This window comes from Sorghum bicolor, chromosome 9 (assembly GCF_000003195.3).
Source record: "Sorghum bicolor cultivar BTx623 chromosome 9, Sorghum_bicolor_NCBIv3, whole genome shotgun sequence".
NCBI lineage: Eukaryota > Viridiplantae > Streptophyta > Magnoliopsida > Poales > Poaceae > Sorghum > Sorghum bicolor.
The window spans coordinates 25,811,419-25,826,289 of record NC_012878.2 but is presented as its reverse complement, the minus strand read 5'-3'; the positions used below and the strand labels follow the sequence as shown (position 1 = coordinate 25,826,289).

The 14,871-nt window shown below is 50.4% G+C and overlaps 1 protein-coding gene across 1 annotated transcript in view; it reads right to left on the bottom strand.

The window, feature by feature from the left end:
* LOC8061273 overlaps positions 1-14,501 on the bottom strand; it is a 33,909-nt gene extending 19,408 nt beyond the window's left edge. The window contains exons 1-2 of the mRNA XM_002439506.2: positions 13,705-14,501; positions 7,777-7,832 (exon numbers count right to left, since the gene is read on the bottom strand). Coding sequence (XP_002439551.2) covers positions 7,777-7,832; positions 13,705-14,428 — 780 coding nt within the window. The 5' untranslated portion in view covers positions 14,429-14,501. The remainder of the gene's footprint in view (positions 1-7,776; positions 7,833-13,704) is intronic.

Below are 14,871 nucleotides of genomic sequence, written 5' to 3'. Positions count from 1 at the left end.
CTCCGCTGCCTCCAAGCCATCTAGGTGGCGGCAACCACCAAGAGTAACAAGAATTCCACAGCTCAACTCGATCACTAGTGCCACTCGATGCCTTCACTCAATGCAAATGCACTAGAATCACTTCCAATCTTGCTTAGGATGAAGCAATCAATAAAATGAGTGAGAGCTCTTTTCTTAGGCTCACAAGGGTATACAAGTCATAAAAGTGCCAAGACATCCGGCCCATGGCCAGCCAAGACTTATTTATAAGCCCCCTTGAAGCCAATTGGTCGTTAGCCCTTCACTGTAGAAAAGTTGTGACCGTTGGACCGACCGACACCGTTCGTCAGACCAGGTCTGACGCCCTAAGATTACACCACGGGTAATTACCATTTGAATCTTACCGTTGTCGCCCAACAACTACTTGTACCATAGGGTTGACCTGGAGTCCGATGAACGTCGGACCAAGGACGTTGAGCATCCGACGCGGTCCAAAGAGCTCCCATAACAATATTTTGGCTAAGGATGAGCCGACACGACCGCCTTTGAATTCTCCCGTGTGTTGACCTGTGGATCCCCTTTGGTGAAAAGTGCACCCATCGCGTCCTGCGTCCAAAGAGCAACGTCCAACGAGACTCAAACACCCTACGACGCGCACTGTGCTAGGGTTTGGCGTCAGACTCGGCCAGGCGTCAGTCCCTTGGTTAGGGCCCAACTCCTCCAGGAGGCACCCCTTGCTCCTTTTTTTCCACCCTTTTGCAAATGTGCCAACTCCAAAGTGGTCCACCACTTAGCGCAAGAGAGTTAATATTTTCACAGATATTTTTAAAGGGTTTTTAGCGTCCTCACTAGGTCTAATGTATGGAGTCAATTCACCTAGTGGCCTCTTAATAGTACGGCTATCTATCCTAAACCCAATCACACACTCTATTGTGTCTTGACCAGGAAAACAAAATTCCCTAGCTATACCTTTGCCTTCAACCCTTGCATTTTGTTTTCTCTTCTTTTCCAAGAATTGAGCACTTGATCACCATTTGGCCTCCATCATCATCTCCATGAGAGGCATCCTTGCTCAACCTTGGTGTGGAGCTAACCTATCTCATATACAACACTAGAGTAGAGGTTCGTCAACTAGTTGTCTCAATTAGCTTTCAGTGAGAAGATCTGGGCCTTGCTGATTTGTTATCAAATGCAACACGTCCAATGTGAGACCTCGCGATGTGTTGGCCACCAATTTAGATGTCGACTCTCGAAGACACCTTATCTTGGCAGGCACTAAGCCATACAAGTGGACATGCATACAACCTTAGTGTTATTGTTGGCCATGCTACAACTTTCACTAGGCCTCAGTCATGTAGATGTTCAAAAGAAAATGCACCAGATACAAGTAGACTTCCACACCTCTAATGACCATGACGTTGTTTAAGAGTTTGTACAAGCATGCACAGTATGACAACAAGGTGGAGCACCTACAATGAGTGGGTCTGCAGACATCGCGAAGGACTTTGTGGAGGGCCTCTCCCACGTCCATGGGAAATCTATCATCCTCACTATCATCGACCGCGATGTACACGCATTTTACCTCTACCTACTGTCTCAATGGCTCACACGTCCTTCAACGAAATCATTCACCTCCAAGGTGTGTCAACCTCAATTGCTAATGACGAGCCCTTCCCATGTAGGTTTTGGAAAGAGTTGTTCAAACTCATCGAAATCTAGTTGCAGTTCACGTCAGCATTCCACCCCTAGCCAGATGAACAATTGGAGGTCACTAATCACCATGAATGTTCAATGCTTGATTGGCAGGTGATCAACCACATCAATGGTTCCAATGGTTGTCCTAGGTGGAATACTCTGATATAACATGGTGTTCCTATCGTCCTTGCGCATGCCGTCATTGTGCGTGAGTGCATGAACGTGATCCTCCTTCGGTGTGCTCATACAAACCAGGTGAGGCATGTCTACAATTGATGGCTAAGTCAATGACAGAGCACGACAAGTTCTTGGTGGAAATCAAGGATCTCCTCAAGCAAGCACAAGTTTACAAATGTCCAAGACGTCCCGGATACGGATACGCTATCGTCATGCGTGTCGAGACTTCTCTCCGCCGAATCCAAAAGAAAATGAGAAAACAATTGTGATGTATGGGCTAGACATGTGTCCAACCCATTTTTTATCGATATGTGGGCTGTCAATTCTAGAAGCAGCAGTAAGTTTTTGTGGATGGATTTATTCTGCAACTGGAGATTCCAGACCGATATAGATGGAAGTTAACACAGGATGGTTCTTATAGCAGTAAGTCAGCCTATGCGGCATTCTTTGTGGGATCCATCAAGTTCAGGTCATGAAAAAGAATCTAGAAAACCCACACTTTAAGTTTTTCATCTGGTTCGTTTTTCATAACCAGGTTTGGACATCCAATCGATTATCAAAGAGGAATCTGGCCCATCCAGAGTCTTGAACTTATGTGATCGAGTGGATAAAACAATAAATCATTGCTCATGGGTTGTGCCTTCGCTCGACAAGTTTGGACCCTAATCTTGCAACAATTAGGGTAGGGCTGCTGCAGTTGGCACCACAACCTACTGTGCTCGTTTCTCGAGGTGGTGGAAGAGATCAATTGTCGTTGTCCCCAAAGAAGCGTATAAAGGCCTCAACTCCTTGATAATTTTGGTGGCATGGGAGATTTGGAAGCATCGCAACACTTGTGTCTTTGACAATAAGAGGCCAAGCGTTCAGGAGGCCCTTAGGGCTGTTTGATTGTTTCTGTTCTTTCTGCGGAGAGTCTGAAACTTAGTGTCTAGGTTGTGGGGTGTGTGAGTTGGGTCTCTTAGACCAATGTAACCTTTTTCTACCTTAATGAAATGACGCCAAGTTCTCCTACGCTGTTCGAGAAAAAAAAAAACTGGAAGCAGCAGCCAAGCCGAGCCCATGTTGCCAAGCAATCAAAATGCCGCCACTAGCGCCATCTGCCGGTAGCTCGACAAAATTATTGAAATCAGAGTCAAGGGAGGCAAGAATGGTCTGTCGAGGTACAGCAGCCACCTTAGTCTCCAACAAGCAAACTATATCCACATGAGAGGAGTCCACAAAAGTGCGGATTGAATCCTGGCGAGCCCTCGAGTTTAGGCCACACTCATTCCATGAATGATTTTTGAAGGATTCATGGTTACAAGAGTGGCTCGACCCAACAGAACAATATAATGTCTTCAAGTTGATGCAGCCTCTTCCTCGGGAGGTTCCATCCAAATACACCAGAGCACACACATGAGAATTGAGAAGCAGACAGAGGCTGGAAAAAAATTTGGCAAAATCATCTAGAGCATTCTGACTAATGCCTTCTTTCTCACCAATTATACTGAGGGACCTCATGACTTGTTCTTGGACTGGAACTTCAACCTCAACACCTACAAGCTGACAGCTACAGCGAGGGGGAGCACTAGGACGTAGATCATGGTTGTCTTCTTAATGAAGATGCTGCCGGCTTGTTGTGGAGAGGCAACTGGAGAAAGGTCCCTATCACATCATGGTGCACTGCCACTGACACATCATGGTTGTGAGCACAAGGAGGTGATAAAGACTAGCCTAGCTTGTGGCTAGTTCAAGTTCCTCGTGCACTGGCTCGGTCTTGCTCCTACCAAGTCGTTATGGATCCATTGGCTATTCGAAAAGGGGGAGAGATGTCACGTGGGGTGGTTGACGCAACAATAAAGTGGCCCAAAATTAGCCTGCATGATTTTCAAGAAAATTCCCTATATGGCATTGGCAAACTCATTTATTCCCTCTATGTCCTTGTAAAGTTAAAAACTCCCTAATTGACATTGTCTCCAAATTTTATATCTTGCGTGACACTTTGGCGATTCCTTTAGGCATCTTTGTTAAGTGAGTGGGCCATACTTGTTAAATTTTTGTAGAGGTCACGGAAATACCCTATCCCTAGGAAATACCCAAGCGCACCATTCCTAGCTTTGTTCCTGCCCCACTCGTCCTCTCATTCTCTACCAAAAAATCATAGATCCACGGCCTCCAGCAACAGTCGGGCATAGGTCTATGGGACAGGCCAGATCCGTTGGTGGTCGGGATCGCTCGGAGGCGGTTGGTGCAGTCGCAGTTGTCGGCGCTTGCCCACTCGAGGCCCACCGAGCGGCAGCGCTCACCCACTCGAGGCCTACAAGGCGGCACGAAATGGCTACACAAGCCCAAGTGCGATGGACCACCCACACTGATCAAGCTAGAGAGCAGGTTTGCGGCAGCAAAGTTGCTCGAGCCAGGTAGGTGGACACGGCACGGAGGCTTGGGCCAAGGGCGCAGGCGCTCATGCCGCTCAGCTAGGGGCACGGGCAACAATTACGCTGGGCGCGCGGGGTTTCATGCTCAGCGTTAGCCTAACCAAGATCCTTGCCAATCGGCTGGCTCCATTCTTGGACTCGTTAATCTCTACTGATCAGAGTGCATTTATTCGGGGAAGATGTATCCATGACAACTTCATCCTAGTACAGCAAACAGTGAAGGTATTACATCGACATAAGGTGCCTAGCCTCTTCCTTAAGTTGGATATCTCAAAAGCCTTCGATTCGGTATCGTGGCCGTTTCTTTTAGAAGTGCTACAACACTTGGGCTTTGGATGTCTTGGCGCAATTTGGTGGCCAATCTGCTGTCATCATCCTCAACTCGAATTTTATTGAACGCGGAACCTGGAGAACCCATACAACATCAGCGAGGCCTTCGTCAAGGGGACCCTTTATCCCCGATGCTCTTTATTTTAGTGATGGATGTGCTTAACAGTCTGTTTGTGAAGGCAGCGAATGAGGGGCTGTTGCAACCTTTATCCCCACGGGTGACAGGACAAAGGCTTTCCCTATATGCTGATGATGTTGCCTTATTTATTAAGCCACTTGAAGGGGAGCTGCAGATCACCAGAGATATCCTCAAGGTGTTTGGGGATGCTTCAGGATTGCGAACTAATATTCAGAAAAGCAATATCATTCCCATCAGTTGTACAGAAGGGTCTTTGGGGGTAATTCAAGATATTCTTCCGGGTACAATTTCAGAATTCCCTTGCAAGTATTTGGGCCTACCACTATCAAACAGGAAGCTTCGTAAGAGGGATCTCATGCCATGGATAGAAAAAATTGCGGACAAACTTCCATGCTGGAAGGCAACCCTTACGAATAGGGCTGGACGTGCAACATTAGTCCGATGTGTCCTCTCTGCTATGCCTATTCATTTGCTAATTGCTATCAACGTCCCGATATGGTTCATCAAGGCAGTGGACAAGATCAGAAGGGGATTTCTGTGGCAGGGAAAGGAAAAGGCTAATGGAGGCTGCTGTCTGGTGGCTTGGGAGAAGGTCATGCGACCATTGGATCTTGGGGGATTGGGCATCCCTAACTTAGAAGTGATGGCCTGGGCTTTGCAAGTCAGATGGCAGTGGCTGAAAAAGACTAAAGCTGATCGTCCATGGTCTGATCTCGAACTCCCAACACATCCTAATTCTATAGCTCTATCCTCTATTGCAGTCACGACAGAGATAGGGAATGGACAAAATACTCTCTTTTGGACCGATCGGTGGCTGCATGGGTGCTCGACTGAAAATCTTGCGCCAACTGTTTTTGCTCGTGTCTCGCCAAGAATTCGCAAAAGACGCACTGTGGCTGAAGCTCTCTCTAACGTGCAATGGGCACGAGACATTCATGGCGGCCTATCCTGGATCGGTATTAGAGAATTCCTACAGCTTTGTGATTGTCTCATGAGTATCACTCTGACTGACCAAGAGGATCGCCACATATGGAGGCTGGATACAAGTGGCTGCTACTCTTCCAAATCTGCATATAAAGCTTTTTTCTATGGTGTGGTGACTTTTGAGCCGTGGCACCGCCTATGGAAGTCTTGGGCTCCGAGCAAATGCAAAATGTTCTTGTGGCTGGCGATCCGTAATAGTTGTTGGACAGCTGATAGGCTTGCTAAGAGGGGTCTTTCACATCCAGATAAAATGCCCCCTATGCGATCAGGAAGAGGAGACAATACAACATCTGCTAACATCTTGTGTGATGGCGCTAACATCTTGTGTGATGGCAAGACAAGTATGGTGCAAATTACTCACTCCATTGAACTTAGCTGATTCAACTCCCCGGAAAATCGAGCGGAGTTTTGCTGAATGGTGGCGCAAGACGATCAGCAGAGTGAGCAAGGAACACAGGAGAGGAGTGAACTCTCTAATTATTTTAGGGGCCTGGATTATTTGGAAACATAGAAACGCATGTGTGTTTGAGGGGGTTTCTCCTTTGCTGAGCATGCTTTGGAGTGAGCTAAAGAATGAACATAGTCTCTGATGCATGGCTGGGGCAAAGAAGCTCCTTGAGCTTGGTTTGGCGTTGGCTGACTAGGGCTGCTTAGTTAGGGTCTAGCTTCAGCTGATTTCTATGAGTTCAGTAAAGGTGTGTGTAATTGCCTCACTCATATTTGGTCCCCGTATGAGTGAGGATCCTGTTGGGGACCCACCCTATTTTTCTTCTCTATAATACAATGAAACGCAGCTCTCCTGCGGTTTTCAAAAACAAAAGCGTTGATGGACAGCAATGTTGACCGAAAGCTTATGGCAATTGCAGCACATTGAGCGCACATTGACCGCAGAGGAAGAAGACAGCGGGTGCGAGTACAAACCGAGAAGGCTCACTGCCGCCGCCCCCCTCAAGCCGCATCATCGTTATCACCACAGTCGGGCTCAAGCAAACCGGCACAGCATCATCAGTCCAAAGCGACTACGGAAGTTAATGACAGTTAGGCCCCATAGGACAGCAGTCATAAAAGAACCTGCACAAAAGCTATGCGACCAAACATCTAGCTTTTTATCCCTGAGCTTCTTCAGCAAGCCACTTGTTTGGGCAGCCAATAAAAAGCTGACTTAAAAAGCCTAAGCTTTTCCAAACTGGGCCTATGTATTTCAGCACATGTTCAAACAGCATCATCCGGTTTCTTCTGGGTGCTAGGAATACGATTTAAATTTGTTTAATATATAATATAATATGATTATGAAAGGATGCAACAATAAGGTTAGCATACATAAATTTGGTCTTTTCACCAATATTATCAAATAAGGCTTACCATCATACATGAAGAAATTTGTTCATATATGGTTACATACTACCTCAGGAGCAATTTGGTATTTTCATGTGTTAATTAACAGTGTTAGCTAACAGAAGTGATGAGTGCCAGATAAGGCATGAAATTTGAAGCTAGTGTCAAATACGGAACTTTAAACTCTCGAGGGCCATGCAAGGAATAAGTGAGTTTGGAAGTGTCATACAGGGATTTTTTCTCATGATTTTGTCGGTTAGCTTAATTATTGATCTATTAGAGTATTTTGCAAATCTTTATGACCGAACACATGCACCAAGTAAATTATGATCCGGCCTAGGTTAGGCAGGCATTATTAGATTGATTATATAACTAGTTCCTCACGTGCCACGCCTCATCTAGACAACATCGAGCAACACCATAGCTCCACAGCGCAATCAAGGGCCTAGACCATGTCTGGCTACATCTTTCAAATACAATGTTCACCATAAACCTTCCTCCAATGTCCCTTCTCTAGCCCATGACAATCGCTCTGTTACTTCTAACAAAGGGACAGTTTAAAGTGGGAATCTATACTTCTTTTTTCTCAAATGCACATGAGAAGCGCATGAAATTGCATTAAAGAAGAGAAATCACTTCTCAAACATAATGATACAAACTCGAAGTCATTCACATATATGAAAGATATAGCACCAATGTTAAAAAGTGAAAAGCACTAACTTGAATTGCATCATCATATCTGTAATCCCTCCCCATGACTCTATTATCAATTATTGCTGGCACAAAAAAAGGATTTACAAATTTCAGTAATAGCAACAAGTAATTCTAGGCAATGATGAAGGATAATCCACTTTACTTCCCAAAGAAAAAGGGTAAATATGTTATATGTACCTATAATTCTGGTTCACCGGTTGTGTACATTAATATATATGGAAAACAATATGTTATGGCGTCGCCGCCTAGGAGTACGCAGGGGATAGTGGAGAAGAAGGCTTGACTAAGAATTGGAACAAAGAGGGTAACGGGGCAATGGCGCAGTGGGGAGATCGCCGGCGGCAGCGGCTGAACCACGCGCAGCCACCGTCGAAGAGAAACCCCACCCGCTCAGGGAGGTTCTATTCTTCTTCGATGATCCAATTACAATCCTAAGTGCATCCTTTATAGTCCAGGTGCATTTCTTTCCTAACAAACAATAGATCAGATCCTATAAACTCTCCCTGATTATTCTCTTACTAAAACTGAATAAGCCTTAGCCATTGCTGGCTGTGGCCGTGGCCTTCCTAGCCCGACGCATATAATGGCGGCCCAGGAAGGAGTCTACAACATTTCCCTCCTCCCCAACAAACAGCTCGTCCGCGAGCTGGAATCCCGGATAGCGCTCTTTGAAATCAGCAAGCGGCTCCCAAGTAGCATCAGCAGCAGAGCAGCCATCCCATTGTACCAAAAGCTCCCAACAACCACGGTTCAAACGAGCTCGAACCACCTGAGACGGTGTAGGCACCACACGGCCTCGTAGAATAGGCGGCAAAGGCATGATGGCAGCAGGTGGATCCCCGGTGAACTTTTTCAGCAAGGCGACGTGGAAGACATCATGGATGCGCGCCTTTTGTGGCAGCTGCAGGCGGTAACCGACAGCACCAATTCGCTGAAGAACCTGATATGGCCCAAAGTAACGTGGACCAAGCTTTGAAGTTGTAGCAGCTGTAATGCCGACTGCTGTGCGCTGCTGGAGGCGCAACAGCACCCAGTCGCCCACAGAAAACTCCACATGGCGGCGTTTCTGATTCTGGTGCTCCCGCATGGTGTCCTGAGCAAGAATGAGGCGTTCCCGAATTTCAGCCAGGAAAATATCACGATCCCGAAGCTGCCGTCCACTGCAGCCACACGAGCAGCGCCCGGCGTGTAAGACATCAGAGCTGGGGGTGGGCGGCCATACACGACCTCGAAAGGTGTGGCCCAAAGAGCGGATTGGTATGAAGTGTTGAAGCAGAACTCCGCCCATGGAAGCCACTGTAACCAAGAACGGGGTCGATCACCAGCGAGACACCGCAGATACATGACAATGATGCGGTTGGAGACCTCCGACTGGCCGTCCGTCTGAGGGTGAAAGGCCAAACTGCGCAGTAGCTTGACGCCAGCCATCTTGAATAATTCTTCCCAGAAATGGCTGGTGAAGACCGTGTCGCGATCGCTCACAATGGAGCACGGAAAGCCATGGAGCCGGACGATGTTGTCGAAGAACGCCCGAGCCACGGACTGCGCGGAGTAGGGGTGACTCAAGGCCAAGAAGTGAGCCATCTTGGAGAACCGATCGACGATGGTCAAGATGACAGACTTGCCACCAACCCGCGGAAAGCCTTCCACGAAATCCATGGCGATGTCACTCCAAACATGGCTTGGCACCGGTAGGGGCTGAAGTAGACCTGCTGGATGTAGATGTTCCGTCTTATTGCGCTGACAGACGGCACAGCCCCGAACGAAGTCGCGTACCAGGCGGTGCGCGTGGCTGCTGTAGAACGAAGCCCGCAGCCGGTGTAGAGTTTTCTGTACCCCTTCATGCCCAGCCTCATGGGCATCACGCAGCAGCTGCGGCCAGAGGCTGGAGCCCTCTGGAACAAAGGTGCGGCCATTGTAGAGCAGCAGGCCATCAACAAGCTGCCACCCGGACAGAGCGGTGCCTGCAGCAAGCTGCTGGCAGAGGTCCTGAGCTGTGGCGTCCTCCTGCAGCTCAGCACGCAGCGTGTCGTAGTCGGTGAAGAGGGGCCAGACAGTACCAAGGCAGCAGCCTCCTCATCACGTCGAGATAGCGCGTCGGCGACGGTGTTGAACTTGCCAGCGCGGTACTCAACCGTGAGGTCGTACCCAAACAACTTGGAGACCCATGTGTGCTGTGGTATGGTCGTCAGGCGCTGGTCAAGGAGAAACTTGAGACTCCAGTGGTCGGTGCGGATGGTGAAGGCATGACCCCAGAGGTAAGGTCGCCAATGACGGACAGCCTTGACCAGCCCAATGAGTTCACGTTCATAGGCCGGTAATTTGGTATGGTGAGGGGCAACTAGCCGACTGAAGAACGCGATGGCGCCATCTCCTTGGTGCAGGACAGCGCCAAAACCAGTGCCGGATGCGTCGCAGTCCACCACGAAGCGCTTGGTGAAGTCGGGCAGCTGCAGTAGAGGAGCAGTAACCAGCGCCAATTTGAGGGCGAGGAAGGCGGCCTCGGCATCGGCGATCCAGGTGAAGGCCTCCCGCTTGAGGAGGGCAGTGAGTGGTGGGTGCATACGCACTTGGTGGTACCCGCTGCGCAAGTCAATCTTGGTGAAGAAGCGGGCACCCTTCAACTCATCCAGCAGCTCGTCAACCACCGGGATCGGGAGTTTATCCTTGCCGGTGGCATCATTGAGGGCGCGGTAGTCGACGCAGAAGCGCCAGGTGTTGTCATGCTTGCGGACCAGGAGCACCGGGGAGGAGAATGGCGATATCGACTCCCGGCTAATCCCCTGTGCCAGCATATCTTCACACTGCCGCTCGATCTCATCCTTGAGGAGCTGAGGGTACCGACACGGACGCACCGCCACCGGTGGGGCGCTTGGGAGGAGGTGAATCTGGTGATCATGGCGGCGTGGTGGCGGCAGGCCACGAGGTTCTTCGAAAATGTCCTGGTAGGACTGCAGCAGCTCCTCCAGTACAGCGCGGGGGTCAGAGATGACACGAGTGGCTGGACCCCGACTGTGGATGTCGGTCCAGTGATGGGAGCGGCCGTTGTACCAGAAAGACATCGCTAGTGCGCCAAAGTCCTAGACGATGGGTCCCAGCATCCGGAGCCACTGGACGCCGAGGACCAAGTCGAAGCCACCCAAGTCAAGGGTGAAGCAGTCGATGTAGAAGGCCTTGCCACCGATGGGTCACGAGGCAGACACCCGGGCTACGCACCCGGTCCCCATCGGCCACCATGACGTTGAGGCCAGCGGGCGGGGTGACTGTGAGACCCAGCCGTTGTGCGAGCGTGGAGTGAATGAATGTGTGAGTGGAGCCGGTATCCACTAGTGCCCGTAGCTGGACACTGCATACTACCTGCAACAGCATAGAGTCAGCAGAACTGAGGCCAGTGAGCGCGCTGAGGGAGATTTCGCCGTCGTTGATGTCGCTAAGGGGGTCGTCCTCGCCATCCGCCAAGTCCATGAGGAAGACGCCCTTGGCGGCGCACTTGTGGTCCTTGTTGTACGGTTCTGGGCAGAAATAGCACTGCCCATTCTGTCGTTTCTCCTACATCTCCTGCTGTGAGGCGGCGGAAACATGGCCGCGGCCCCTCCGTCTTGCCATCCTGCACCATGGCGCCAGAGGGAGCAGGCGACGCAACGGCCCGGCGACTGGAGCCCTTAGGCGCCGCCACCGAAGTATTGACAGCAGAGGCGTCCGCTTGGCGTTGCTCGAACGCCCGCGCGAGGCTCATGGCCTTCTGGAGGTTGGTAGGGTACTACATCTCGATGTCGTGGGCGAGCGGCTATCCAAGACCGCCCGTGTAGAGGTCAATCACCGTGCGCGTGGCGAGGTCGTCGCAGCGCACGAGTAGAGTCAGGAAGCGCCGCAAATAGTCCTCCACGGTGCCGGTGCGGACCAAGGCCTTGATCTCCGCAATCGAGTTGGCGCGGATGGGTGGACCAAAACGGAGGTTGACGAAGTCGACGAAGCGCGGCCAAGCAACCAAGTCGAAGTCGCACTCCATCTGGTAGTACCACTCCACCGCGGTACCGTCGAGGTGCAGGGATACCATCCAGACCTTCTCATCTTCAGGAACACGATGGCCGCGGAAGTAGTTGTCGCACTTATTCAGCCAAGTCAATGGATCCGACTCACCATTAAAGGTGGGAAACGAAATTTTTGGCGGTCTGTGCGACTCGCGGCGTCGGTCGAGGAAGCGGCCTCCTCCGCGGTCGTAATCGCGGTCCTGGGCACGACTCACGCGTCCGTAGTCGCAAGCACCCCGGTCGAAGTCGCGAGCGTCATAGTCATCGAAGCCACGCGGGTCGCGGTCGGAGTAGCCACGCGGGCCCCGACTGAAGTAGCAGAAGTAGTCGTGGTTGCCCCGGTCGTCGTAATCCCGCGCGCCGCGGTCGTCGTATCCCCGCTCGCCGCGTTCGACGGAGCCCCGCGCGCTGCGGCTGCCACGGCTGTAGAAGTCGCGGTCGAACGAGTCACGGGCGAAGCGCTCTCGCTCGCGAAGTGTGCGGTCGCAGAAGGAGGTCCAGGCGCGGTCGCGGGCGTCGTGCGCGTCGTCCTCCACGTCATCGCGATGGGTCTCGTCCGCTCCACCGGTGTCGTCGTCCCCGCTGGCGCCCTTGCCGGTGTCGGTCCTGCCGGTCTCCACGCGCGCCAGTCGGGAATCATGGGATTAAGGCGGTGGTTGATGGTGGTGAGTTGGCGATCGAGCTTCGTGTCCATGGCCGCACGATCAGGAACGGTGCCGGACATGAAAGTCGATGCACCGGAAGAGGTCTCCGATACCAAATTGTTATGGCGTCGCCGCCTAGGAGTACGCAGGGGAGAGTGGAGAAGAAGGCTTGACTGAGAATTGGAACGAAGAGGGTAACGGGGCAATGGCGCAGTGGGGAGATCGCCGGCGGTAGCGGCTGAACCGCGCGCAGCCACCGTTGACGAGAAACCCCACCCGCTCAGGGAGGTTCTATTCTTCTTCGATGAACCAAATACAATCCTAAGTGCATCCTTTATAGTCCAGGTGCATATTTCTTTCCCAACAAACAATAGATCAGATCCTAAAAAGTCTCCCTGATTATTCTCTTTCTAAAACTGAATAAGCCTTAGCCATTGCTGGCTGTGGCTGTGGCCTTCCTAGCCCGACGCCTAAAATGGCGGCCCAGGAAGGAGTCTACAACACAATAGTAGCATCCCACTGTGCAAGTATGAATTGGGTAACTTGATTTCGAATACAGTAACAACAAGGTTCCTCCTTTTTGTTTCACATTTGGACTATGTATGTAGTACATTGCTAAAGATAATAAGATTCACATGCAATATTTTATTCACATGCCAACTTTTGGTCACTGTTAGATTTCTAGCAAAACTGTACGAACTATTATAATTTCAAGGTAATAATCATGACAAGAGCTAAGTTATCATTCAAATTTCAAATAGTATAATGTCAGCTAGTTTTGAGTTGTTATTAAAGAATAACAAATACAAGTTGTAGGAACAAATAAAATGTGTTAGAAGGAAATCGCGCTCCAAATGTTACATTTCTGCCGATTCCCGGAACATTTCTGTAAATACTAAATCTAATAGGACTTCAGAGAAAAGGCCTTTTCGAGAGCGAATTCAGTAAAGTATATAAACAAAACTAACCTCCGTACCATTTTAAAACTCCTAGTTTTATAGAATAATATAATGTTGTAGTGGCATTATGTTGATGCTATTCAAACTTGAATGAGCAAACAAAACCAATGTTACCACACAGAGCACCCCCCCCCCCCCCCCTTATTGGTGTTTTGAAATACAAACTCAATTTGCAAGCAACTTATATACCCAGAAAACATGAAAGGTTAAAACAATTAAAAGATTTAGCAGACTGGTGCATTAGGGCAACACATTGAGAATTATGCCAGCAGCCTAGAACTGAAATTTACAGGCATTCACCTCGGACTAATCTGTTTGCCATTCTTGCCCACTTCTCCATCTCTGGCCCAGATTCCATCACGGTCGCTCCAACCTTGGGCCACCAGTCTGGTAACTTGGCTTGTGAGTACCTCCTCCAGACCTCCTTTGCTGGCTCTGGGAGATGACTGGTCTGAGCTGCCTCCATAGGCGACGACGATACAGCAACCACCACCTCCTTCCCTCCCAGGCTGCGGTCCCTCCTTCGAACAACCGCCCTGCCGCCTTCAACTCCACCCCAGAATCCCCTCCCCAACCCCCGCCGCCACCACGCCCGTAAGACGATCCCCAGTAGCACTCGCGCCGCGACGGCGCAGGCGAGCAAGAAGAGGAGCGCTCCGGCAAAGTAGCGCAGCGACGAGCGGCGGAAGGTTAGGACCACGCGGTCCCCGCTGACCTCGCGCACCGCCGAGCGTAGGTCGCGGTACGCGGCGTCGGCCTCGGTGCCGAAGCGGTGGATCTGCAGCTCCACGAGGCGGCGGAGGCGCCAGAGCTCCGCTTCGAGTGCGCCGAATCCATGGTCGGGGGGGGCAACCGGGGCGGACTTGCCTCGGGAGCGGTTGGGGCTAGGTTTTACACCGCAGAAACGGCGTGCGAAAAAAGCTATCGTCGTGGTAGAGGCAGGCCGGTGGATACGACGGAGCTGGGAGTTCAAGAAGGATGGGGGAGACGGCGAGAAGGTGACGGTGGCAGTGGCTGCGGCCATAGACAGACTTACGGCGACGGCGGAGCGATAGAAAAAAGAAGCCGTTTGGCAAAGGTTGGAAGGCAATGCATGCGTGCCATTAGAGCAACTACAGAGACTTAGGTACTGTTTGGCATTACTCCACGAACTCTGCTCTACAAACTTCACTATAGAGCAGCTCAAAAAAAAACTGGAGTTCGTGAAGTACCTCTTTAGGTGCTCTCACAACTCCACTATTTTTTCTTGAACTGAGTGCGTGGAGCTGAAACTGTTTGGCTAAAAAAGTGGAGCGGAGCTAAAAAAACGTAGAACAGAGCAGTCCCAAACACCCCCTTAGATTAAAAAAAATCAATTCTAATCCATTTATTTGGCCTCCCATTTTCCATGTCTTCATTATTATAGTTTCAGCCCTTCATATCTAGAACCTCTATCCAATGGGTCCCACCCACTTTCCTCTCCCCACC